General features: G+C 49.7%; 1 protein-coding gene across 1 annotated transcript; it reads left to right on the top strand.

Annotated features, from left to right (window-relative positions):
* The first annotated feature begins 15,386 nt into the window (after positions 1-15,386).
* On the top strand, positions 15,387-26,828 carry Cd6 (CD6 molecule). The gene is made up of 12 exons (XM_029555879.1): positions 15,387-15,601; positions 16,504-16,851; positions 17,412-17,723; positions 18,185-18,487; positions 19,389-19,451; positions 21,078-21,218; positions 21,543-21,641; positions 23,134-23,250; positions 24,770-24,841; positions 25,053-25,307; positions 25,530-25,634; positions 25,957-26,828. Exons 1-12 carry the CDS (start codon positions 15,430-15,432, stop codon positions 26,019-26,021), a joined length of 2,052 nt encoding a protein of 683 aa, XP_029411739.1. The 5' UTR covers positions 15,387-15,429; the 3' UTR covers positions 26,022-26,828.
* The last annotated feature ends 526 nt before the right edge of the window (positions 26,829-27,354 follow it).

Genomic DNA, 27,354 nt, shown 5'->3' with positions numbered 1-27,354 from the left:
ACTTCAATGTGTCATTATTATTATTTATTTTATGTATATAAGTGTATTGCCTGCATGTGTGTAAGTGCACCCGTGGCATGCAATGCCTGTGGAGGTCAGAAGCTGGGATCAGAGCCCCTGGAATTGTAGGTGCTGAGAATCGAACCCAGATCTTCTGCAAGAGCAGCCAGTGCTCTTAACTACTGAGTCATCTCTCCAGTCCCTCCAGTGTGTCTTTTTAGACTCAATCCATAGCTCTGTGTGTGTGTGTGTGTGTGTGTGTGTGTGTGTGTGTGTGTGTGTGTCTGTGTGTGTATGTGTCGCTCATGTTCTGGGCCCTTTGTTATTGTGAGTCTACACAGAAAAGCCAGAAGGCAGCTAGCTAGCTTGGTGAGGTAGCTCGCACCTGTAATTCCAGCACTCCAGAGGCTGAGACAGGAGAACTGCCTTGATTTTCGAGGCCAGACTAGGCTACACAGCGAGTTCCAAAGCCAGATCCTCGGCAAGGGCAGCCAGTGCTCTTAACCAGTGAATCTTCTCTCCAGCCCTCCATTTTGGCATTGTTTCTCATCGTTGTCTCTCTTCCCCCTTCTTCCCTGTTCCTCTCTTATATCACCCCCACCCCAGCCACCTTTCCACTTTCATGTCACATGTGACTTTTGGCCCTCTCCCTTCTTAACCCCTACCCCCCTTCATGATCTCCTATCTAGTCTTACAGTCTATATTTATCTCACAACCCCTTATTTACAAACATGAAAAACATTAAGAGCTAGGATTTGCATAAGAGAAATAGATGCAATATTTCTTTGTGTGACTGGGTTACCTCACTTAATATAATCCTTTCTAATTCCATCCATTTTCTTGAAAATTTCATTATTTCTTTTTTCTTATCAGCAGAATGAACATTTTCATTATCCATTCATCTGTCAATGGGGCACTTACGCTGGTTCCATTTCTTAGCTATTGTGAATAGATCAGCAGTACACAGGCATGTACAAGTTATCTACATAGTAGGCTGTAGAGTCCTTGGGTATATGTCCAGGAGTGGTATAGTTAGTGGCATCATGTTGTACCTCTACTTTTAAGTTGCTGAGGAACCTCCAGACTGATTTCCATAGTGGTTACTACCAGCAGTGGAGAAAGGTCCTCCTTTCCCCACATGACTTGGCTTTTAAATAGGTGACAAGGTATAAATACTGTCAAGATGTAACATCTTAGCAGGGGCCTGGGAAGCCACTGGAATCACATTCACACCTTAGGAAAATGTAGGATTTTTTTCACATCTCGTAAGTACTACAAATGACCTCTTACCTCTTAGGTCAGGTCTTGCCACCAATAGAGTTAAGGAAACACTTTCTAGGGCCTCAAGCCTGCATAATGGGATTATGTAAGAATGTCCCCAGGGAGCTTATTAAGGCAGGCTCTCGGAGTCCATGCCCTCGACAGTCTTTGGCCAGGGATTGGGTTGACAAAACCTACTGAGGCTCAAAAATAGGAAGCAAGGGATTTGAACCCACCCCAGCCTGGCTCCAAAGCCCATATATTTCCCAAGCTGTGGAGTTGGTCTCCCTATCCCCAGATCTTCAGAGTTTGAAAACAAAGTTACAAACCAGAAACCAGGTTGAGGGTCAGCAGGCAGGTGCCATCCAGCTGAGCCAGACCATCATCCCAAAGCAGTTTGATACTTGTTGCTGGAGCCTGGGATGGGTACCTCACGCCTCTTCAGAAGTTCCAAGTAGTCCTTACACTTTGGCCTTGACAAACATGCCTTCAAGTCACTGCCAGCCTGTTGCTGAAGGTTGATAGGCCTTGCATGAGGGAGAGGTACTGGTATTCAGAGGCAGAAAAAGCAACATTGCATACCCAGCATTAAAGTTGAGGCTTGAGTATTTTTGCCAAGAAGCAGAACGGGTCCCTGCAATGCAAGCTTGCTGACAGAGAAGTGTGTGTGGTGTGTGTGTGTCTGTATGGGGGCACAGTAGGAGCAGCAGGATACTGTCCTACTCACCGACCCCTTACACACTCTCCCTATGAAAAGGTGCATGTTAGCTACCTTGGGTTGTTGGGCAAAGACCTGGACATCTATTCTCTTCATTACTTCCTCATCCTTGAGAGTTCCTGCCTGTCTTTAAAACTTCATTCTTTTCACTGCCATTTCTCCCATGGTGCTTTGTTCCAAACCCCAGTACTTATGTCTGATCAAAGCAAGTACATCTGTGTCCTCTACCAGGGCAGGTTAGCCTGGAGCTGGCTGGGAATCCGTAAAGGCGTGAACAAACCACACTTCCCAGACTAAGAATTTAGAGAGATGAGAACTGAAAGGACTTAGAGCTGTCACAGAGGCATGTGACTTACAGAGTAATATATGGGACAACCAAACAGACAGGTAGCTAAGAGTATGCATTTGGATGTAGAGGCTCCTGATATCTAATTCAGGACCTGTTGCCTAGTACTCTGACATGGAGAGACCTTTTCAAGCTGTCTGACCTCAGTTTTCTCATCTGGAACCTGAGAGTTCATGAGCTCCTTACAGAGATGAAGGAGCACATGTGTTGTGTATATAAAGCAGGACTCATAATGGGCATTCAGACTTCACCTCCCTTTCCTAGGCCTAGATGGACCCTGAACCACAGATCCATGTGGCCGTTGGTGGCTACCAACTGTTAATGACACATGGTAGCCGTGGATCATCAGACTGAGCACCCTCAGTGCCCCCCTCCCTGGTTCCTCTTAGAACCTGACATTGCACTGACTTCATTTAAAGCAAGTGGCGGCTAGGAAGGGGGACAGCTGGACCATAAAGCCCATGGGCACAGGAGAGATGCCTGCTAAGCCTGGCTGCCAAGCCAGGGCTTGTCCCCAAGACCCAGAGCGTCATGGGCTCTGGTCCAGCCTGTGAGGAGCTATGAGTCCTCTGAGCTGGGATGCTGATGACTTCCAGTGGCTTCTGGACACCCGGCTTCAAAGTGGCCTTCTTTTAGGTGTTTTCAGCTGCTTTAGAAAGGTCTTGCCATCACCCCCGATAGTAGGAAGACTGTTCATCCCTTGCGCACGCTCAGGTTTTGTTCACACAGAAACTGCTGCCCCAGCAGCCTGGGAGACCTCACTGAAGGGCCCCCTGACCAGTGGGTGGGGGCAGGCCCCAAGAGGTGATGCTCAGCCCAGCAGTTTCAGCCTCTGCCCCTCGCATCCCACATAAACCTAGTGCAGTATTTGCACAGACAGACAGCTCTAGACGGTTTTCTTCTTCACTTTTGTCTCCTGAACCCAGTCCAACACAGGAGCCCTGTCCTGCCTCCAGGCCTTTGCCATGCTGTACCGGCCAGCTGCCCAGAATGCAATTTCTTTTTCTTCTCATTTATTGAGGCCTCCGGTTGTACTGGAAAGCGTGGATCTGGAGAACAAACTTGGATTTGAACTCTGTTATCGCTGAGGGTTGTGACCTTGGGCTGGTGATTTATTCTCTGAGCCTCTGTGTCACTGAAATGGGTTTTTTAATAGCACTCCCTCATAGAGTGTAATGTATTTTAAGCACTAAGTACACAGGAAGTTGTTGGTATATGTGGATACCCTTCATCAGCCTCATGAAGCACTCTTTCCTAAAGGGTCACTGGCCTGACAGCCACTGATCTCTCCTGCAACAACTTCCTGTATTTAGTCATATGTGGTAGTCTCCACAAGGAAATGCTATATTTGTCCAAGGCCACCAAGAAAAGCCAAGTATTTTTTAATAAGTATTTTTTTATTTGTTTATTTAGTTAGTTCATTTTTTTGTTTTGTTTTATGTTTTTTGGTTTGAGGGGTTGTTTGATTTTTTTTTTTTCCTAGGCCGGCCTCAATATTACAGAGCTCTGCCTGCCTCTTGCCTCCCAAGTGTTGGGATTAAAGGCATGCACACCATACCTGGATCTAGTTAATTATTTTTTGAGTCACGGTCTCAGGTACCCTAGGCTGGCCTCTAATTCATCAGGTAGCTGGTGATGACCTTGAACTTGTAACCCTCTTTCTTCTACCTCCTGAGGCTAGGTATGCATGTGTTCATCACCATTCCTGGTCTATGTGATGGCAGGGATAGAACCCTGCCTTCCTGCATGCTAGGCAAGCACTCTACTAGCTGAGCTCTAGCCCCGACCTCAAGATTGAGTTTTGAACCTAGGCATGTTTGATTCCAATCAGATGCTCCTTTTTTTGTCCAACACCAAGATTCAGTCTAAGATCTGCCTGTGAATGAGACACTAGGGAGGTAGGGAGGGACTTGACTTCTACTTCCTCTGCTCTGTGGTCTGAATCCTTAGTGGGGGGAGGCAAATGAAAAGCCAGTGTTCCTTGCCTGCTGGGCTCTCTTGGAGACAAAGCCTCCTGGCTGCTCCTTAGTCATTTTATTGAGTGATGCTTACCCTCTGTGCAGAGGTGTCTCATCTTATAGTCTAGTAGCTGCCAAAAAGGTACAAACTGAGCCAGCCTGGAGGCCAAGAAGGAAGTCTTTTCTTACAGAGAAACTCCTGTTACCATGGCAACTGCAGCTCACATCTCCTCTCGAGGAATAGGGACTGGATGACATCTTTGAGGAGTCAGGGAAGCCAACAGTTCAGTTGTGAATGAGAGGCGGCTCTGATATGGTTAAGGAGAAAATGGGGTGGGAGGAGGAGAGTGTGTGGCCTTCGGGGAGTGGAGCAAATGGAGCTGCCCCTTTGCAAGATGCACTTTGAGAGGCCTCAGAGTCATCATGCATGCCAAGGATGTGATGTATAATGGATGGCCCTCTGCCTTCTCAAATCCACTCAGGGCTGAACCAGAGAAAGGAGGTCGGAGCCTCAGGATGGAGGGTAGTAACAGCGGGTGCCATGTGTCAAGTCCTCAATGCCTCACACGTCACCCTCCAAAGCAATCCCATTTGTCTTGTGGCCCAGGGCCAGATTAGAGTTAGCTGGGCTTAGTGACTTTCCCAGGTCACACAACTAGTGATTGGCAGTGATGATTTAAATCACTGTTTGTCCTCCAAAGTCCCTCCTCTAAGTCATGAAAATGCAGTGTACTGAGAGCAGAGGCTGTGACACAACACACATAGATTGCTGTAGGGGAAGGTTGTACTATTTCTGCTTTCTAGATCATTCCATTTCCACTTACCTCCTTCATTGCCATCCCAGTTCCCAGCACAAGGCTGAGTTCAGCAAATATTAATGGGATCAAAATGCAGGTCGGCATGAGCAGGCAATAAGCTCATTTCTCAGCATTGAGGAGAACCTGGCTCACATGCTCTCACTGTCTCGAGTGGGGGTGGGGCAGTGCCCCAAAGCCTACTGGACTGCACCGACCCTACTGTGGAGGTTTTGAACTGCCCTTTTCATCACCCTGGATTCATTGGTGGAAGGGAAGGGAAAAAATGAAAATCCAGGTAGCCATAGAAGATGCTGTTCGAGTAAGCATCCTTTGCTATGTGATTAAAGACAATAACGTCTTTAAACATTGCTTTCTTGGTCTAGAGGGGTGGATCAGTGGGTAAGAGCACTTGTTACTCAAGCATGAAGCCCTGAGTTCAAATCCCCAGCACCATGTAAAAAAGCCAGGCATGACCTGTAACCCCAGTGCTGTGGAGCAGGGAAACAAGAGGATGGCTGGAACTGGTTGGCCATCTGCCTGACTCCAGGGTCAGTGAGAGACCTTGTTTCAAGGAATAAGGTGGAGCGTGACCGAGCAGGACACCTGACATCCTCCTCAGGTCTCTGAATGTAGGGAAGTGTACACCTGCACACACATGCACATGCACACTTCTCTCTCTGACTCTGTCTCTCTTTTTGTGTCTCTGTTTCTGTCTCTCTGCCTACATCTCTGTCTCTCTCTGTCTCTGTCTCTGTCTCTCTCTCTCAGGTAGAGCTCTGTGAGTTCAAGGCTGGCCTGGTCTACATAGCAAGTTCCAGGCCAGCTGGGCTACGGGGAGACCCTGCTTCACCACATACACACACGTGCGCACACACACACACACACACACACACACACACACACACACACACAAGGCTAAATTCCTTTGACCCAAGAAACTGACGTTCTTGACAACTGGAAGTCTTTGAGCCTTTGCCCCCACCACACACACACATACACACCATGCACCTCTGTCAATCAAGTGCAGAGAGTACTTTGTGTCCCCAAGCCCTTCCTAGGTGTGGTGGATGAATGAGAAACATAGAGCTTGTGAAATAAAATGAAATCATACAAAAATCACAATCTAATGACGCTATCTTGATCAAACAGATGACTTTAATTTAATGTTTTATTATCTAACACTTTTTATTTCAGAATGTGAATTTCTAGGGAGTCTCTTTTGCATCATTTACCCCTTCATTATGTCATTAAAACACAATGTATACATCTCACATAAAGCATGTCTCAATTTGAACAATAAATTGTAGTCAGAAAGATTCAGTCTAAGCTTGGTATGATGATGCATGCCTGTAACACTCAGGAGGCTGAGGCAGGAGGATGACTGTAAGTTCAAGGGCCAACCTGGACTACACTAGTATAGTAGGTATAAGAAGAGCCAGAGGAAGATACTGTCTCAAAAGGAAGAAAGAAAAGAAGGAGGGAGGGAGGGAGAGAGGGAGGAGGGTGAGAGAGAGGAAGAAGGAAGGGAGGGAGGAAGGGAAAGCAACAATCTATATTTAGATTTCATGAATTTCCAATTGAAAAAAGAGATTCGTATATCCAAGTGGCTCCAAACATTTTTTTAAAAAAAAAGTTCTCCAGGGCCAGTTAGATGGTTCACAGGGAAAAAGCACTTGCTGAGCACGACTAGCAGCCTGAGTTCAATCCCCGGAACCCATATAATGGTGGAATTGGAGAATCAACTCCACAGGCTTGTTCTCTGACCTCTATACATGCACCATGGCATGCACACACACATTGCATAATATACATAATAATAAATAAATAAATAAAAAGTTTGGGCCTGGTGAGATGGCCCAGTGGATAAAGGTGCTACCAAGCCTGACAACCTGAGTTCTGTATGATGGAAGGAGAGAACCAACTCCGACAGGTTGTCCTCTGACCTCCGCACTGTGAAGTGCTGCATGAACATGTGCATGCCTGTACACAAACACATTCTCACACACACACAAAATAAATGTTAAAAGATTAAAGATCTCCAGTGATTGGGTTGAGTTTAAAATTGAATAGAAATGCATTGACTAGAGTAAAATAAAACTTTTATTTCTCATCCACCCAAACCACATTCCATGGGGTTCATGGCCACAGGGGGCCATAGCAGCATGTCACTCTCCTTCCAAGCTGGGTGGGACAATCTCTACTCTTTCCAGATCCATGTTCTCCTCTGCCTTTAGCTAGGTGCTCTCCGTGCACTGTGACAGTGGGCCCAGCCTCTGCGCTGACAGACTTCAGTGACAGGCGCGTGCCATGGGGGTTCAGAGAGCGGCTTCCAGAGCCAGTCTGCTCAGATCCAGTCTTGCCTGTGTTACTGCCCCACTGGGTGGTTCTGGACCATTTACTGAGTCTCTGTATGTCTGTTTACTCAATGATGACCCAGGATTGACAAGGGGATCTACTCCATAGGGCACATGGGAGGTTTTGAGTATAGACCACACATAAAGCATTTGGGTAGCAGTTCCACCTCTAAGGCACGCAGTAAGAGCTCAATAGTTGCTCTCTCATTATAGTCTTTTATCTATTATCGTCAAAGAACTTGAGTAGAAGAGATTAGAAGTGTCATTCATTTGCTATGCCGTTGAGAAAACAGAGCCAAAGAAGGTAGAGGACTTACCCAAAGTCTCAAAGTCATACAGTAAGTTAATGACAGGAACCAACCACCAAGATCCCCATCTGTCAGTGCTTAGCCTGGTGACCCCATCACTGTGCTTACTGCCCCCCTCCCCAGAATGTTGACATTTTCAGGAAAAGTGCCTGAACCTCCATCTAAATGAGTCACTTCTCCCCAGGAGGGAGCTGGCTTTGGATAACCTGGCCATATGGTCTGTTCTAGCCTTCTCTGAAGGCTGTTGTGAGCAGAATGCCTGGATGGTCAGTATTGAAACTCATTGTGCAGGTGCTGTGGGCCAGCCAGGACACCTGTGTATTTATTTGGAGACTTATTAATGAGTGAATTAGTTAGCTAGTGTTGATTTTGATGTAGGATATTTGAAAAACATAGAACATAAAGTAGATAGAAAACAGAAAAACTCACCCTGGGAGAATGTGTTTTCTTCCTACGGTCTCTCCTCTGTGGCAAAGGTTGAGTTCCATCTATTTCTTTCTTTCTTCTTTTTTTTACTATTTTATTTTATTTATTTTTGTCTTTTTTGAGACAGGGTCTCCCTGTAGCCCCAGCTGGCCTGGAACTCACTATGTAAACCAGGTTGGCCTTGAACTCATAGAGATCCACCTGCCTCTACCTCCTGAGTGCTGGAATTAAAGGCATGTGCCACCATGCCCAGCTCTTTCTTTTTAAATATTTTATTTATTTGTTCTATTTTATGTGTATGAATGTATTGCTTGCATGTGTGTAAATGCATCCATGTCATCCAATGCACACAGAGGCCAGAAGAGGGTGTTGGATCCACTGGAACTGGAGTTATAGATGGCTATGAGCCACCATGTAGGTGCTGGGAAGCAAACTTGGGTCCTCTGCAAGAGCAGCCAATGCTCTTAACCACTGAGCCGTCTCTCCAACCCCAAGTTCCATCTAGTCTATGCCCTCAGCATCTTTTCTGGGTGAGGCTCTGTGCTCAGGGCATGGGGCCAGCAAAACAGATCCAGACCCCACCCATGTGATGCTTAGAAGCTTGAGAGAGGGACTGTGTTAGTCATACTTTCTATTGCTGTGGCAGATACCTTTGAAAACAAATTCAGGGAGAGATTAATTTCGGCTCACAGTTTCAGAGGCATTGGTTCATCAGGAGAGGGGGGGAATGGCAGGGCAGAGTGGCTTTACTTCATGGCAGCCAGGGAGCAGAGAATGCCTGCCTGCCCTAGTGGGCTTTCTCCTCTTCCCTCTTTTATTCCACATAGGCTCCCAGCCTATGAGATGGTGGCACCCTCATTCGGGGCGGGTCTTCCCCCTTCATGAATTCTTAGGAAATGTTAGAGGTGTGCTTTACAAATTTTCTTTCTTTCTCTTGTGTGCTTTCTTCTTTATTTTTTAATTCTATTTTTCTTTGTGTGCATATGGGGGAATGGGGACATGCATGCACCACAACAAGGTCAGAGAACAACTTGCAGGAGCCTGTTCTCCCCTTCTACCATGTGGGCCCCAGGGATCAAACTCAGGTCGTCAGGCTTAGTGGCAGGTGCCTTTGTCCACTTTACTAACTTTCTAGGTGCTTCTCTCTCTGGTTACCATTAACCATCATAGGGCCATTAGCAGCTCTTGACCAAAATAGCCATGTCACCCCATGGCTGGGCCCACAAAGGAAAACCTCAGGTTGTCAAGAGAGAACAAGACGGGAGAATGAATGTGAGTCCCCTTGGGGGTGTCTGGAAGACCTTTAGAAGCTGGAACCTGGCCAGGAATGGGGCAGGGCTAGAGGGTCAAACACAAATTGCATCTGTAACTGTGCGCTCTGACTGGCCACTTCCTGTCCTAGTGTAACCTTTGCCCCATGTTGTTAAACCCCTCTGCAAATAGATTATGACAAATATTTTTAATGTGCTGCGTTTTTCCAACCAGCCCAATTGCTTTTAGAGAACCTGATTGTCTCCAGTTAGGGGTGGTATGGGTGTTTGCTGGTTTTGGTTTTGTTTAAGTTCTCTGAAAAAAAATGCCGCAGGGAGCTTGTGTTGTAACAACGAAGCACTTGGCAGTGCTCTTCCCCACTTTGGGCCCTGCTATGACTAAATGCCACCTCAAGTCATCTTTGCCACAAGCCTTCAACATGGTGAAACCAGTTTCCAATTGGCAGAGGGGCAACCTGAGGCTCAGAGAGGCCAGTGACCTGCCTCAGCCACACAGATAGGGGCTCAGCTGGAACAGGGACTCTCAAGCCACCATTCCAAGTGTGGATTCTCATATCCATGGAGAATGGCATCCAGGGGTTTCCTTCCTCTTCCCCTTCCCTTTCCCTCAACACAGCTAAAGGCCTTGCATGCTTCAGGCACGTGCTTTGCCCCTAAGCTGCACCCCAGCCCTCATGGCTCGCTCTACAGACTATATTCCCAGAAGTAGTAGCACAGGCTCCAAAGGGCTTAGCTGTTCCTGTTGCTGTTGTTAAGGCCACTGGCATCTGTACTTCCAAACACTTCAGTGCTTTTAAAATGTGTTTCTAGCAGTAACACATGTCACCCTTCCCACACAGTTCTTTATGTGGACTCTATTTCCTTATTTCTCCAGCCCTCCCTTCCCACCCTCACCTTGCCTCCTCCACAATATGAAACCTTCATCCATTATGTGCTCAACTTTATTATGCACCTACGCTTTTCTCAACACTTGGGATGGAGCCTAGTGGCCACACAGGCCCAGCTGTGCCTGACACATGCCCAGGAACGGGCCCAAGAGCCCCCTCACTGAGTTTGCTCTGATGCTGTAATGGCCAACTGGAGTCTCAGCTTCCCTTCAGTGTCTAGGCTCCCAGCGCCCTCCATCTGAGGCTCAGAGAGAGCCAGTGACCTGCCTCAGCCACACAGACAGGGGCTTTCAGATGTCCACAGGAAACCATGAGCTTGAGTGACACAAGATAAATCAGAAAAATCAGAATTCTAGTTTCTCAGATTCTTCTGTGGGTTTTGTTATTGTTTTTTTGAGATAGTCTCACATAGCTCAGGATGACCTCAAATTTACTATGTAGCCCAGGATGATCCTTGAACTTCTGATCCTCCTGCCTCCATCTTGAAGTGCTGGGATCATTTGAAGTGTGGGAAACCACCCTTGGCTTCTTCTGTGGGTTTTGCATTGTTGCTTTCTGAGACAGGGTCCTGCTTTGTAGCCCAGACTGACTTGGAATTCTTCTTCCTCCTGCCTTGGCCTGCTGGGTGCTGAGATCATGGACTGGTGCTTCTGGCTGCTTTGGGGCTATTGTCCCTCCTGTGTTCAGAGTCCCCTGGCCACACCTTCCCCTGGAGCCTTCCCTATAGGAACCCTGCCTGTCCCAATAACACCTCTGACTTGTGCTTCTGCTTGGGACTGGACTGGAAAGGTAGCGTATTTGGTGGCTGTGACTGTTCTCCCCACTTCTTCCTCTCCATCTCTTCCCCTTTCCAGTCTATTGCTTCCCAGCATGCAAAGCATAGGTCAAAGTAATGAAGAACTTCAACTGATCAGTGAACTTGACAGATAATACTGAATCTCATGGGGATGGAAGTTTATTTTCTTTTCAATGCTTTCTCATTCCTCTGATTCTTTTTTTTAAACAATGGTCTATTTGATGGTGATGTAAAAAAAATTTTTTTTTGGTTGTTTTGAGACAGGGTCTCCCTGTAGCCCCAGCTGGCCTAGAACTCATTATGTAGACCAGGCTGATCTCAAACTCACAGAGATTCGCTTGCCTCTGTCTCCCAAGTGCTGGGATTAAAGGCATGCACCACCACACCCAGCTAGGTGATGTAAATTTTAACATTTAACAAAGCTTTATTATTTTATTTTATGTTATTTTATTTTATTTTGTATGTGAATGTTTGAGACAGTCTCTCATGTGTCCTAGGCTAATCACTATGCAACAGAGGATGACCTTAAACTTCTGAGCCTCCTGCCTCCACTTCCCAAGTGCTAGGATTGCAGGCTTGCACCACAATGACCAGTTTTACGTGGTGCTGGGGATGGAACCCAGGGCATGCCAACTGAGCCACATCCCTAGCCCCAGGGCTTTATTTATTTTTCATATGCTTATTTTAATACTTGTCTGTTTCATACAGGCAGTATAAGAGATGTTTCAATATTTTCTAATTTTTTATGTATGGACCTAATTTTATATATAAGACTAACAGGTGTGGCGGCACACACCTTTAATCCCAGCACTCATGAGGCAGGGGCAGGCTGATCTCTGTGAGACTGAGGCCACCCTGGTCTACATAATGAGTTCCAGGCCAGCCAGGGCTTTAGGGAGACCCTGTCTCAAAAACAAAATAAAAAATAAAAACAAGAAAGAGAGAGAGAGAGAGAGAGAGAGAGAGAGAGAGAGAGAGAGAGAAAGCTTTTCCCTCTTGTTGCTGTCTCCTCTCCACGTCTTACTTTCCCTACTCAATACAACATGAAACTCCCTCCGATCAACACGGCTCTATTTCTTTCTTTATAAACGCTGCAGATAAGATGCTGAGCCATGGGTAAACCAGAATCTACTCAGAAGGTTTCCCATGAACAGATACTTTCACTCCATTATCAGTCATGTGCTATTCAAAAGAGACTCTGACATTTTTTTCTTTTTTAAAATTACCTTTATTTGTGTGTGTGTGTGTGTGTGTGTGTGCGTGTGTGTGTCTGTGTGTGTATTCCCTCCTGTGTGTGTGGAGGTGTGGAGGTCAGAGAACCATGGCAGTGGGTTCTCTCTTCCTACCATGTAGGTCCAGGGGACTGAAGTCAGGTCCTCAAACTTGGCAACAAGTGCCTTTACCCACTGAGCCATCAACTCCTGCTCAGCATTGAACATTTTTTAAAAAAATATTTTATTTATTATTCTTCTTTTATGTGTATGAGTGTATTGACTGCACGTATGTGAGTGCACCCATGTCGTGCAGTGCCACAGAGGTCAGAACAGGGCATCGGATTCCCCTGGAACTGGAGTTTAGGACCACTGGTAGCCGCCATGTGGGTGCTGGGGATTGAACACAGGTCCGCTGCAAGAGCAGTTAGTGCCCTTAACTGCCGAGCCATCTCTCTAGCCCCAGCATTGAACATTTTTACATTTGGTATCTAAACCATGCAAAGTCAATGCATGGGAAAAGACAACGGTTCCTTTCCAAATAAATTTTATTGCAGGAAAAAAAGTGACCCAATTTGAAGTGGGAAGCCCTTGTCCCGCACCAAGACCTGAGTGGAAGGAGGGCTCAAGGTAGCTTTGTTCCTCTAGCACAGAAGTATAAGAACACAAAAGCTAGGCTCTTTTCTTGTGACCTGGGAGAGCCGAAGGCGGAAGCCCAAGGTGCTTGAGTATCACCAATTCGATGAACTGGTGACAGTTATCCTTGGAGGTGGCAGCTTCCTGTTTGTGTTTCTAGTCAGTTAGTAAGTCAACAAGCACCATGTTAGGTACCTTGGAGGACCCCCCTGGGGCCCTGCCTGTCAGGATTTTATGGTCTAGAGAAATAGAAATAATGTGCACCTTTACACGTGAGAAAGTGGTTTCCATGCCAGACAGAGATGATTCTAAATTAAGCTGAAGACCCCATAACCAAACATGGCTACACACACACTCTGATACATGACTACATACTCACAAACACAGTCTCAATCACATGCTAGCACATACAGTCACTTGCGTGCATGCACACACACACACACGCACACACATCCCACATACACCTTGCAGTCAGCATCCCAACCCTCTCTCCTACCTCCTCCTCCTGTTCATGCAGAAATATTAAGAGCCAGGCTGGAGCTCTGGGCCTGTGCTGTGGGAACCAGAATTCTGCAAGCCTCACTCGTGGGCATCTGAATTCTCACTCTGAATATTACATTTGCTGCAGAGTTTGTGTTCTGAATTCTGAGTCATTTCCCCATCTAGGTCAGGCTGATCAGGGAAGGAGGGAGCTGGTGAAGATGGGCAATTAAAGATCCAAGCACCTTCTGTCGGGTGATGGAGGGGCCCAGACGGGTGCTCATGAGAAAGCTGTGCCTGCAGGGGTTTTCAAGGGGTGTGTGTGTGTGTGTGTGTGTGTGTGTGTGTGTGTGTGTGTGTTCCTGGGACAAGTGTGGAGTCCTCAGGGAAAATGTGCAGTAGTGGTACTGAGTCTTCAACCTCTTATCACCCAGACAGGTCCAGGCTAGACTGACTGGGCTGTGTTGACAAGCACAGCTCAGACTCCTCATGGCTTAGCTCAGTGAAGGTCTGCTTCTTATCCACAGTGGAGAGCTGGGTCAGTACCTGCCCCAGCTTGTAAATGTGCCTGGAACAAGGCCTTTGAATGTCCCACAACAGGAGGCAAAGTGCAGGGGGCTCACTGCCTCTGCCTGGCTTGGCCCAGCAGTGGGCTTTTGCCCTTCTCCCAGATTTGAACACGAGGTCCCTGCCTCTGTCTTCTCTTCATGCATGCCAACCAGAACATCTCAGGACAGGTCAGAAACAGCTCCTTGGGCAAAGTTTGAGTCCTGGCTCTGCTGTTAGTCTCGTGCCAAGGTCCTAATAGGAAATAGGTGGATCACTCAAAATAGAGAGTATATGGGCCCGAGAATGTAACTCAGTTGGTAGAATGTTTGCCTAGCATGCATGAAGCCCTGGGTTCAAGCCCCAGCACCTCATAAACTAGGTGTGGTGCCTTGCAAACCTGTAATCCCAGCACTTAGGAGGTGGAGGCAGGAGGATCAGGAGCTCAAGGTCAGCCTCTGTACATAGTAAATATGAGGCCAGCCTTAGGCTATATGAGACCCTGTCTCAGACAAACAAAAAATGAGTTTGTCTATCCTTCTGCTACTTTCTCTGTTTACTAAAGATAACACAGTAAGTAGGAGGTAGGAATAACCGAGCTGGGCTTGCCTGGACCCAAGGAATCAAAAGAGTGGTCAGGGAAACCCAGAGAGATGGTTGAGGAGAGGTCTGTACCTTGAGAGGAACAAATGGCATTCAGATAAGGGACAGCTTACTCAAGTGACCTCACAGGGAGGGAGCCAGGGGCATAAGCACCATGCCACCACTTTCCTCCCTCCCTCCCACTCTACTGTGGCTCCCATTGGCTGTATCCAACAGAGGCCCAAAGGTGGGGAGGGTGCTGAGGCCAGCCTCCTAGAGCAGAGTAGGCTGTTCTGGAGGGACAGAAGCACGCTGTCTGGCACCAGCAATGGTCTTTGTATCACTTAGGCTTTCCCGTCTGATCTGTGAGATGAGGTTGCTAACACTACACTGCACTGTGCTGTGGAGACTAATGGATCTCTCTATGCAAAGACCTGAGGCTGGATAGGACTTCAGGGAAGGCCAGTTTCTCAGTGACTGAAAGCTCTTTGCAGCTCAGTGGTTCTTAGGCTAGCCCATGTCAGTTATCCCAAAGGGAGACATGAAATTTTCCAGCAAATTCTCCAAAATTTTTTTTTTTTTCTAAATCACTCCCATTCTGAGCTCCTTCTCCCAGGCAAGCATTCCATAGGTTCTTATGTCAGCCAAGAAACAACTTCCCAAGTGCCATTGCCAGCAAACTAGGACTGGCAGGGAAAGAGGCTGAGTCACCCACTGTAGCCACATAGCCAATAAGTAGATCAGGCTCCAAAACCCCCTGCAGCTCTCCCCCTGGATTCTGAGGTTGCATATGCAGTTTCATAGGTACAGCTAAGGAGGCTGTATACAATGTGAAGGGTTTTCCCCACCCTAAATGGAGCAAAGGGACCAAGGCATTTTGTGGCCTCTGCCATCTGGACATCTCTGTGACCTCCCTTGCCAGATCAACTACCCTGACTGCTGCTGGTTTATTCCAGGCTTCCTGTCTCCAGCCCCTTCTGGCCAGCGCAGTAACACCAGCACAGAGAATGAGTCCTTGGGCCCAGGTGAGCCAACCATCTTTCTAGGGTCAGCTTTCGGGGACCAAATAGGTGGTCTCCAGGATAATAAGAAAATGCAATGAACTTTTCGGGTATCAAGGAAGTCGCCTGGCTTCAGGCACTTCTTCTAGGGACTGAGGTTCTATCATTGGGCCCCCCTTGAGGTCTGAGAACTCCTGTATTTGAGAGTCTCATGTTTCATGTACACCCCAAGGTACACCTCAAGCACTTGAGGGATTCGTGCTAGAGTTTGTGGTAGGGTGGTAAGCATCATCAGCCCAGTCTTTCATTCACTCTGCACCTGTTTATTAAAGGTCTGCTGTGCAAAGCTATGAGCTAGCAGTGGGGTGCATTTCCAGCAAAGAATCAGACGGGTGCTCCCCACAGGAAGGGCTCTGGAGAAGGCACCACCCACTTCCACTGCATCTGCTGGTCTTCCAGCCCCTGATGCACCACACACTGGTCCTCCAGGGCTGAAAGTCACTGTTGCACCCTCTAGCACAGTACCTTCCTAGCAGCCAGGGGACCAGGAAGGAGACTTGGTGGCACAGGGTCCCTGAACTAGATAGAACTCTACCTGTCTGCTGCAAGGGTGCCATTGGAGACAGGGTCGCTGGAGAGAGGATCCTGGATTCAGACTCTGGTTCTCAGTCATCCTAGGCCTAACCCATTTTAAGCTCCAGAGGCGCCCCTGAGCCACACCTTTTCTCTAAGTTGAACCAGAGGGTCAGGCCTCAAAGTCTCCCTCTCTCCCCAAGAGGCTGCAGGCTGGAAAGCTTGAGTTCCAGTCAGCTGGGCTGGAGGTAGAACCCCGCCCCCAGCCCCCAACCAATTGCAAGGTCCATCCCCATTCCGGGACGGGGGCATTTGAATCTGAAGAGGTCTCAGCTGGAATCTAACCCTTCCAGGAGAGCGTCTGGGGGTCCGCCTGGTGAACCGGAGCAGCCGCTGCAGCGGGTCGGTGGAGGTCTGGCTGGGGGAGTCCTGGGAGCCAGTGTGCAGTGCGCTCTGGGACAGGCTCGCCGCGGAGGCTGTGTGCAGCGCTCTGGGCTGCGGTGTGCCGGGGACAGCCGTCCAGCCTGTGCTGCCCACTTCGGAGCTGCCGCCAGAGACCACCTCGGGGAACACCAGCGGCACCGAGAACACCACTCGGACGCTGGGGCTGGCGGTCCAGTGCAGAGGAGCTGATTGGCAATTGTGCGAGGTGTCCCGCCGGTGCGGCGGCGATGGGAGACCGGCATGGGTCACCTGTGCAGGTACGCGCGCTGCCACCTGCCTACCAGGATCCAAGCACTGCAGCCAAGCCTTGATCTCCAGTCTCCAAGCCCTAGCCTTCCCCACCCGTGCAAACTGAAATGGTCCCACATTGAAAAGTCCACAGAAGTGGGTCATTTCCAGATCTGACCCTCGCCTTAGATGTGGCCTGTAGATCCCTCCCTGTCTGGATTCCCAGATCACTTACTTGGTCTCCTTAGTTCCCCATCCTAACTGTGTCTCTGCCCATTCCCTGTCTCCTTCCTAATCAGGACCTCGATGTCCACCCTGCTCTCCTTGTACATAAATACACATGTTCCCGGCTTGACCCCTTAGCGCAGTGGCTCCCAGACCGTGATCTGTGCTCCAGGCCCCGCCTACCCAGTCTCCGATCCCGCCTCCTGGCCTTCAAGCTCCGCCCACCGGGTCTCCAAGCCTCTTCCACTCCAAGCCTTGGGTCTCCCAGACTTCCCCGTCTGGTCACAGCCCCTCCCACCTAGTCCAATGACCCACTCCCCTCCTCTGACCAGGACTTCAACATCCAAACCCCTCCCACCCTCAGAGAATCGCGGTGTGAGATTGGTGGACGGTGGCAGTCCCTGCGCAGGCCGCGTGGAAATGCTGGAGCAAGGCCAGTGGGGGACAGTGTGCGATGACACGTGGGACCTGGAGGACGCGCACGTGGTCTGCAAGCAACTGCAATGCGGCTGGGCAGTCCAGGCGCTGCCGGGCTTGCACTTCACCCCGGGCCAAGGGCCCATCCATCGCGACCAGGTGAACTGCTCTGGGACTGAGGCCTACCTGTGGGATTGCCCGGGGCTGCCAGGAGACCAGTACTGCGGCCACAAGGAGGACGCGGGCGTGGTGTGCTCAGGTCGGTGACCCTGGAGGAGGTGACACATTTCGGGTAGGACTTTCTGAGTGGAAGTGGGTCTCAGGAAACTGAAGACAGAGAATCCCGTCCCTCTACACCCCCATCCCCAGGAGCTGTTGAATGGTCTAGAACAGACTGGGAAGTTCAGGTGCAACCCTGCGCTTCCCGTTAATATGCGCAGGAATAGAGGGCGTTTATTCAAAGATCACCAGGTCTGGGGCCAAGCTCTGGACTGACTGTACATTTGTTAACAACACTGCGGATTCTGTGGGTCCACAGCCCACGCTGGGCAGGCAGCATCCAAGATCCTGAGGCAAAGCAGGTGGGGCAGTGAGGGGGTCCCATGCAGGAGAAAGAACGCTCAAGAGTGGACTTGCTTACCTCTGCGCTGGAATTCTGGGTGGTAGGGGTTTGGGCCCAACATCCTGGCCTGACTCCGCCCCCTGCCCATCAACCCCCAGAGCACCAGTCCTGGCGCCTGACTGGAGGCATTGACTCCTGCGAAGGGCAGGTGGAGGTGTACTTCCGAGGGGTCTGGAGCACGGTGTGTGACGTCTCCTGGTATCCGCCCGAGGCCTCAGTGCTCTGTCGGTCCTTGGGCTGCGGAAATGTGGTGGATAGGCCTAGGGGACTGCCACACTCCCTGGCTGGTAGGATGTTCTACATCTGTGAAGGAGAGGAGTTCACCCTCAGCAACTGCTCCTGGCGGTTCAACAACTCCAACCTGTGCAGGCAATCGCTGGCCGCTCGGGTCCTATGCTCAGGTATTCCTCCCCCAACTCCCCTCCACTCCTAGATTTGGTCCAGAATTCTGCCTCAGTCTCTGCCCACAGCTTGCACCAGATCAACAGCAGCAAATACTAGCTTCATACCCAGGCAGACATTACTTGTTGATCAGGATTTTTTTCCTACAGATACTCAGTTCAGCCCTAGAATCATGGATCAAGTATTCCTTATTATAAAATTATTTTTATTATGTGTGTGAGTGTGTTGCCTGCATATATGTAAGTGCACCCATGCATGCAATGCCCATAAAGGCCATAAGAGGGCATTGAATCCATAACTAGAGTTATGGACAATTGTTGGCTGCCATCTGGGTGCTGGGAACCAAACTGGGTCCCCTGCAAGAGCAAACAGTGCTCTTAGCTGCTAAGCCATCTCTCCAGCCCGGATCAACGATTTACTAAAGAAGGCGTTATTATTTGCTAAGCAGTTGGTCTCTATTGACTGGAATTGGCTCAAAAGATGAAGCCAATTTGCCATCCGAGAGCTAGTGATTGTAGGAAAAATCAGATTAGGAGACACTGATAATAGTATCTGTGACAACGTTGGGAACCATAGTCATGTGCCTGGCATTGCCAAGCTCTCAGTAGCTCAGCCTCGTGCTCACTGAAGGAGGTGGGCTCTGCTGCGTTTCACCAAAGCTAACACAGCATGAAGATGAGTCACAGCATTAGTGTCTTAGGGGCCATAAAGAAGAACCAGTGCAGGTGGGAGGTATAGCTCAGTGGTAGGACACTTGCCTAGCATGCATGAGGTCCCAGGTTCAAGGGAGGGAGGGAGGGATGGAGGGAAGAAAAGAAGGTAAAGGGAAGGGAAGAGAGGAAGGGAGGGGGCAGAAGGGAAGGGAAGGGAGGGGAGCGACTAAATGGTGCTTTTCAACAGGTTCCCGGAGACTGCACAATTCGACCACTTTAGAAGTTCCTTTGAGAGTTCCAGTCATTGTGGGTGAGTGTAGCTTCTCCCAGAAATACAGGCGCCTGTGTGTGTACATATGCATGCACACATGGATGCCTGCCTGGGGGCTTGTTCCCCCATTCCCCAGTCCCAGTCCTAGTCAGTGGACTTGTCCCCCAGGGAGCTCCCTGCCATGTTAGACTATGGCCTACATGATCATCTACCTACCCCACTCCTTGTGAGTCAGAGAGGTCATGACTGCTTTGGTGCCATGTGGATGCAGCACTGCTGGCCTGGCCAGGTGGAGTGGTCCTCGTGCCGAGGGTACCAGCCAGTGTGTGTCCAGTGTGTGTGTAAGGTTTAGGTCATGGGCTCTAGCGCCCTTTTACGTTATTACCCAAGACTTTCCAACCCCTGAAGCAACTGAGAGAAGCCTCTCTATAACTCAATACTGAGAAACAAGCTGAGGCTCAGAGGCTGAAGTGACAGCAGCCTTATCCACCAGCACGCAAAACCCCAGCTCAACTCCAGCTTTGTCACTAGGCCAGTAGCACAACACAATTTCAGGGACTGGCTATGTGCCTTGGGCAATGCTTAACCTATTTGAGCCACAGGTTCCTTGAGTTTGGAGAATGGCAGTCACGGGTTGCTGTTGTGAAATCCTTTCCTGATGTGCTTAGAATGGATATGTGCTGTGAGAGCTAAAGGGAAGTCAGACATCCTAAGGATTCTGCAATGTAGGCAGGGAACCTTTCCATAGGCCATCCTGCTCAACTTAGGGCGACCTGGGTTCCCTCTGGGTTCCCTCCCCAGCCCCTGGATCCCTTCTGCCCTGCCTCAGACCCTTCAGAGTGGCTAGATAGGACCTGGGGAGGGACTAAAGGAGTAGAGTCCTGCCAGAGGCCCCTCTGAAGGGCATGGACAAGGGTGAAAATTTCCCAGGCTGTGGAATGAGACTTGCAGGATCTGCAGTACCCACATCCCCTTTCTGGAGTCAGGGTAGGGAGCCATATATCCCCCACCGAAAAGCAAAGAGAGACTGAGCTTCCTAGGGTCATAGGAAGCCTATTTTCAATCCCTCCCTTGGTCCCTTGGGCTTCCCTGGAGTCCACATCCACCCAGACCTTCCACATCTCAATATTCCTTTACATTGCTTCTGAATACCAAATCCACCTTCCTGTCTTGGCCCCAAACATCTTGTCAGCAGCCAGAAAGGGAAGGGGAGAAAATGAGGGCTGGGTGAGTGTCATCTTTTCCCCTGGGGGTGTAGACACAGCCACAGCATGTGGCCCAATCTGTTGAGCTCCACACTCCACAGGGCTTCTAAGCCGGTGCCACTGTGTCCTATTGTATTCCTAAGATATAATGCTTGGCACAAAGTGGTACTCAATAATGGTCTACTGAATAGACTAAACTGAAGGCCAGCAGAGAGAGATAGAGGCAGCCTGTGGGCTGATAGCCAGAGGAAAATTTCAGACAGTAAATGCATTTAGTTATTTAGTATGCATTTACAGGGCACCTACTATATACTAGCTGATGGAGAACATTGAAAAAAAAAGGAGGGAGAAGGAAGACGGGTGAAAAGGGGAGTGGGACAGCTGCAGCAAGGTAGAACCATGACGTGAAGAGGGCCCACTCCACTCCTTTTTCTGCCTGAATTGGAGTTTCTCTTTCCAGAATCTTCTGTACCAGTGAGCATGAAGGACAACGAGTCTTCAAAGCTGGCATTCCTCATTTCCTGCATTGTCCTGGGGGTTCTTCTCCTCAGCGCCCTCATCTTCATAGCTGTCCTCCTCTTGAGAGTTAAAGGACAATATGGTAGGTGTGACATTCTGGGGGTATAGATAGGAAGTAGTGGGCACGAGGTGCGGCCATCCCTGGCATGTGAAATGTGGCAGAGCACTAGGTTGAGTGATCCATCAAGGACCACCCAGCCCAGCCCTGGGGAAGCCTCTTGACGGTGGGAATGGTTTTACCTTGCCCAGTGGAAATGGACCCAGTAATGTGGGTTTCCCAGGAGGAGCAGACACTGTGTGTGTTTGTTGTGGGGTGAAGGAGCTGTGTCCTTGAACCTGGAACCTGAAAGGCTAGGAGAGAGCAAAAATGTCATGACATGTAGACTCTCTGCCTCCCCTCCCTCAGCCCTCCCCGTTTCTGTGAACCACCAGCATCTTTCCACTGCCATCCCAGCAGGAATCAATAGCTATCATGCGGTCCCCATCACCATTCCCAAAGAGGAAGGTAGGCTGTCACTCATGGGGAGGGTGTGGGGGGCAGGAAGGGCAGACTCTGGAGGGTCCCCTCTGTTGAGTTCAAAATGGTGTCAGCAGGAGAGCCCAGGCCAGTCCATGCACTGGCTGTGTGACCTTGAGCAAGTCATGACCTCTCTGACTTCCACTTCAGTCCTGCCCAAACTCTGGACTTTTAAGTTCTGAGCTAATAGAAGCCAAGAGTTTTGGGGTATTGGTTATCAGAGGAAGCCTTGGCTCTTCTCACTAGCTAGTAGATTTGTGAGGTCACCTCTCAAGATACTGTCTGATCAGGTACCCGAGCCCTATCACCATTCTCCTGGGACAGGGGCTGTGAATGTTACTTGCCCAACATGCACAAAGCCCTGGGTTTGACCCCCAGCACCTCATAACCTAGATGTGGTAGTGTATTCCTATAATCCCAGCACTCGGGAAGTAGAGGTGAAAGGATCAAAAGTTCAGGTTCATCCTTGGCTAACATATAAAGTTAGAGGCTAGCCTATACTACATGAGACCCTATCTTTAAAAAAAAAAAAGTTTCTCTTGGAGCACAATTTTTTTCACATTTTCTAAGTAAAAAAAAAAAGGGGGGGGGTAGAGATAGCTTAGTTGGTAAAACATTTACTTTGCAAATGTAAGCACCTACGTTCAGTCTCTAGACCCCATGGACAAAGTTGGGTATGGTGGCATGAGGCTGTAATCCCAGCACTGGGGGAGCTAAGACAGACAAATCCCTAGGGTTTACTGGCCAGCCAGTCTAGCCTAGTCAGGGGGCTCCTGAGGAACAACACTGAAGCCTGACCTCTGACCTACACACACACACGCACACACACACACACACACACACACACACACACACACAATTGACTGACCACTTATCCTTTAGGACACATGCTTTACCTCTTAAAAATCTTGCCAAGTAGTTTGAATTCAATCACCCTGTGTTATGAATAACGAATATAACCTTCTATTATGAAGAGTTCAATGACACAAAAACAACCCAAACCCAACCAATAGCACAGTAACCCTTGCATGGGGTGGCTGCATGTGAAAAAAGAGGCTGTGACCCAGCATCTTGCATGAGGCTGAACACCCTCTCCCCCAGCCATCACTCAGCTGAACAACTCTTGGGTCAAGGACAGACCCGCTCTGTGCTTCAGTTTCCTCAGGTGTAAAATGGGGTTAATGATGTTCCAACTTCACAGAGGTCTCCTGGGGGTTGAATGAGATAGTGTCTGTTGGAACGGTGCCTGGTGGAGAGGGTCAGTTGAAGTGTTTGCTACATAAGCTATTGTGTTTAGGTCCCCAGTTTTGAAATGGGAGGGGGACTTTGGAAATGATGGTCCTCCACAAGATGGGTCACCTGGTGCTCTCCCTGCTACTCAGTCCCCTGTCCCTGCCACTGGGCTCTTAGCCTCTCTCCTGAAGTCTTCTGCCCTCTGTGCTGTCGCACCCTGCCCCTGGTCCCTCTGTTCTCTCCCCAGTTCCTATGCTATCCATCCAGCCCTGTGTCCCTGAGGACTCGGACACCAGTTCTGACTCTGACTACGAGCACTATGACTTCAGCTCCCAGCCACCCGTGGCCCTGACCACCTTCTACAGTGAGTGCCAGGCTGGCTCCCTGCAATTCATGGGGACCTGTAGGAGGGCTCCTGTTGATGTCCATGGGACTTGCACAGAGCCTCCTTGTTACCTCCTACAGTGACTGTGAATTTTCCACTGTGAAGTTTTCAAAGTGCCCTGTGACCCTGGATAGACACCTATTCATTGGGATGTCCTGTGTTGTCTCTGGCCTGGTAGGATCTCAGTGCCATCACCAGGCCCTGCACATCTACCTAATAAGATCTGGGACTATGTAAGCTATGAGGGCCCAGGCAAGACATAGTTGAAGCAATTTATTTTATTTTACTTTTATTTTATGTGTATGAGTGTATTGCCTGCATCTATGTAAGTGTACCCATATTGTGCAATGCCCATGGAGGTCAGAAGAAGGCATTGGGTCTCCCTGGAACTTGGAGTTACCGGCAGTTGTTAGCCACCATATGGGTACTGGGAAGTTAACCCAGGTCCTCTGCAAGAGCAGTCAGTGCTCTTAACCTCTGAGCCATCTCTCTACCCCCTGAAGCAATTTCTATACACTAGTTCACCCCCCAACACTATGTCTCACCCTGACCTGCCCAGCCCACTCCATGCCATGCCAGCTTGTGCCTCTTAGGTGGTTTGTCTAGCTCTCTCACTGCCTGCTGGGAACAGGATGAGGGAAGATGGAACTTATAGTAGGGCCCAGACAATGCTGGGAGGTTGGACTACACCAGAGGGTCCTGCCCTTTCTGTGGAATTACTTGGAGCACATCAGAAATCCTTGCACCTCACCTGTACCTACTGCACAAGTTAGAACTAGACTTCAGCTGTATATGACAGAGACCCTCCAAATGTCAGGGTCCTGAGAAATTGAGGGGGACCTGGATTCCTTCTTTGATAGTGTCTCAAAGTCCCTAGAATGTTGCCTTTATCTACATGGCTCACACAGTGGGATGGGAAGGTCATCCTTGACTCCCATCCCTCTATGCAGAGCACAAGCCTGCTAGCTGCAAGAGAGGCAGGGCAGGAGCCTCCACACAGGCAGTGGAGGGTTAGACACAAGGAAGAATGATCCTGAGCAGTGGCCAGCTATCTCCACCCCATCTACTGACTCAGGACCTCCGGGATGTGGGGGATCCACCTCTGCTGGCCCATGGGCAGAAGTTAGGTAGCCATTGGGATATGTAAGGTGCAACTCTGTGTCCCAAGTGCTGTGAGACAGAGACTCAAAGTCACAGATGGCTCCAAAGAGCTGACCCACCTTCTTAAGACTGATCCTGAGACCTGAAGCTGCCCAGGAAGCTAACCCTAGGACAAACATCAGTCCATTTCTGGAGCAACCTGGGCATGAGGGAGCACCCAGAGTTAATAACATTCTTATGCAGGAGGGGCAGCCGAGCAGGGTGGGCATGGAGAAGTTGCCAGAAGCCACCTGTCTCCACGCTGATGCATGGTAGACTCCAGTCTGTCCCATAGAAGTTAGGGATGCCTGGGTAACAGCCAAGCCCACCCTCCTGTCCCCCTCCCTACTTCCTGCAGATTCCCAGCGGCACAGAGTCACAGAGGAAGAGGCCCAGCAGAACAGGTTCCGGATGCCGCCCTTAGAGGAAGGTGAGTCCAACAGGTGCAGGTCTTGGAGATAGTAGGTAGAATACCAGCTTAGCCTTCAGACCCAATAGCTCAGCTCAAATTGGAACATACCAGCAACAACTTCTCTCAACTGGTGTCTCCTGATTTAAACATTCCCATAGGCAGTAAGTTCTGTCAGGAGTCTGGATTAAAGCCCTCTTGCTGAATTGCTTCTTTTCCTTTCCTGGCCCAGGACTCGAAGAGTTGCATGTTTCCCACATCCCAGTTGCTGACCCCAGGCCCTGTGCAGCAGATGCCCCTTCTCTGGGCACTCAGAATAACGCACGGAGCAACAGTGAGTCCAGCACCTCTTCTGGGGAGGATTACTGCAACAGTCCCAGAAGCAAGCCACCACCATGGAACTCCCAGGTGTTTTCTTCAGAAAGGAGCCCCCCTCTGGAGCAGCCCTCCAGCTTGGAACTAGCTGACTCCCAGGCAACATTTTCAGGTAGTAGTGAGCCTTTCCAAGCTCCCCATCCTGTAGCCAACCTGCCCAGAGGAGACACAGACCGGGACCCTGAGCCTCTAGTTGGCTGTGTGACATTGGGCAAGACCCCTCCCCTTTCTGGGCTATCATTTCTTCATCTTCTCAACTCCTGCCTTGTTTCTCCTGAGTCCTCAGGGCTTTGGGGTTGGGAAACTTATGCACAGGCTGGGCTTGGGTCTCCAGCAGGGATGCCAGCTGGTGATAGCTCCAGCACCTCATCTGGAGAGTGGTACCAGAACTTCCAGCCGCCGCCTCACCATCCTCCAGTGGAGCAGTTTGAATGTCCAGGTAGCAGGGGCAAAGGAGTGGGCTGGGGGTGGACAGAGTGTATAGACAGAATGAAGGTACTGTGAGAGGAAGTGAACACCCTGTCAGTGGAGGTATTCAAGTAGATGAGGTCTATCAGTCACAGAGGGGTGCCAGCATTTACTGCCAGCACTCTCTCATCTTCCATGTGCAGCTCTGGCCTAGACAGGCTCTGGTTGGAGACAGCAGTGAACAAGAGGATGAAATGTTTTCAGACAGTGACTCAGGGGTGTGACCCCTGTGTTCATTCTGTCCCATGGAACAGCTAGGGCAGGAACTGAAACTGAGCCTCCTGGTCCCACAGGACCCCCTGACCCCCAGCTGGAGTCCACTGAGGAGGAGGACTACGATGACATTGGGGCAGCCTAGCCTGGATCTCCTGAGGCTCCTGGGTGGTCCCTCCCTGTTCTCTCGCTCTCCCTACGCATCATCCTTTGCAAGGCTGAGGCCTCCCACAGAGGTGGGAGCACTCGGAGCCCTCGACCTCCATCCATTGATCAGATCAATCTGCATGAGCCCTAAGCAAAAGATGTGGTGGAGGATGTGAGCACTGAGTCCTGGGGTGAACAAGCCAGGTCACCTCCTGCAATTGTGGCAGTCATGCTGGGTGCTTTGATTCCAACTCTCAGGCAGCTGCTAGGAGACTAAGCAGCCCACCTCCTGCTACAAGAGAGGCCCTGGGTGAGTGGCTGCCATTGACTCTCAGGTAGGCAGTGCTGTCACAACACAACCCCAGGGCTTCGCTCAGGGTTGCACCTGCACTTCGCAAGGAATGTGGCCTTTCTGGACCCTGGCAATGGACAGGAACCAGGACATCACATGCTCCCACCCAGAGTGGGGCCTGAGGCCAGTCCTACCATCAAAGACCTTGGAGCCCAACACGGACAATGTCCCTGGACAGCTGAGCCTCATTCTGAGCTGCTGGAGGTTTACAGGGGGTGCTTCCCAGCCCCACAGCACCTACGCTAACTGTATGGAAGCAGGAGTACAGAGATGTCATTCTGGGAGGTTCAGGGGACCCATGAGGCCCTGAGTTGCCATGCATACCCTTGGGTTGACCAGGAGGCTCTGGCTGCATGTGACTATTACATCCAGGACTCTAAACACATCCTCCTGGAGGCCTCAGAGTACTGGAGGGTCCCAGTCAACCTACAGTGGCCTGTCTGGGGTTCCTCAAATTAAATGATTGCTGAGTGAAACTGAGAATGCAGTGACAGTTCTTTGGCCTCTCGGTACAGTGTGCAATGCACATGTATGTGTTTCTGTGTGTATGCACATGTGTGCACATGTCTATGTGCATGTCTGTGTGTATACATCTGTGTGTGCATGTGTGTGCATGTGTCTGTCTCTGTGTGCATGTGTTTGCACTCATATGTGTGTGTGCACACATTTGTGTGCGTGCATGTATGGTTCCTTCAGCAGTAGAGGCACTCAAGTACTTTACTGCAGAATTTCCCGGGGACCCCAGTAAGAATGAGGAAGGGGGGTGACACCATGGGCATGAACCCCTGTGGCTCTGGCCTCCTAGGCTCTGTCCTATAAGAAGTCTTAATACACACCTTTAGATTGTCCCCCAAGGGATAAGGGAGCTAGGTGTCCTGTGGTTGATTGAGGGCTGAGAATGATTGTTCCTCATTTCCCCCACTGAGCTGCCCAGCCTCTCCAGTGTCCCCAAAAAGTGCTCAGGTGGAGGAGGTGTCCT

The sequence above is a fragment of the Nannospalax galili genome, unplaced genomic scaffold, assembly GCF_000622305.1.
Source record: "Nannospalax galili isolate Female #2095 unplaced genomic scaffold, S.galili_v1.0 scaffold1270, whole genome shotgun sequence".
NCBI classification, from domain to species: Eukaryota; Metazoa; Chordata; class Mammalia; order Rodentia; family Spalacidae; genus Nannospalax; species Nannospalax galili.
The sequence above is the reverse complement of the archived record's forward strand: the minus strand, read 5'-3'. Positions and strand labels throughout refer to the sequence as shown.

What these genes read in the sequence shown, in the direction of transcription:
- Cd6 (XM_029555879.1), top strand. Translation starts at nt 15,430, where the DNA reads ATGGAGCAAAGGGACCAAGGCATTTTGTGGCCTCTGCCATCTGGACAT. An exon ending in CACCATTCCCAAAGAGGAAG is followed by an intron (nt 21,642 to 23,133) that starts GTAGGCTGTCAC and finishes TTCTCTCCCCAG; the next exon opens with TTCCTATGCTATCCATCCAG. An exon ending in GGAGCAGTTTGAATGTCCAG is followed by an intron (nt 25,635 to 25,956) that starts GTAGCAGGGGCA and finishes CTGGTCCCACAG; the next exon opens with GACCCCCTGACCCCCAGCTG.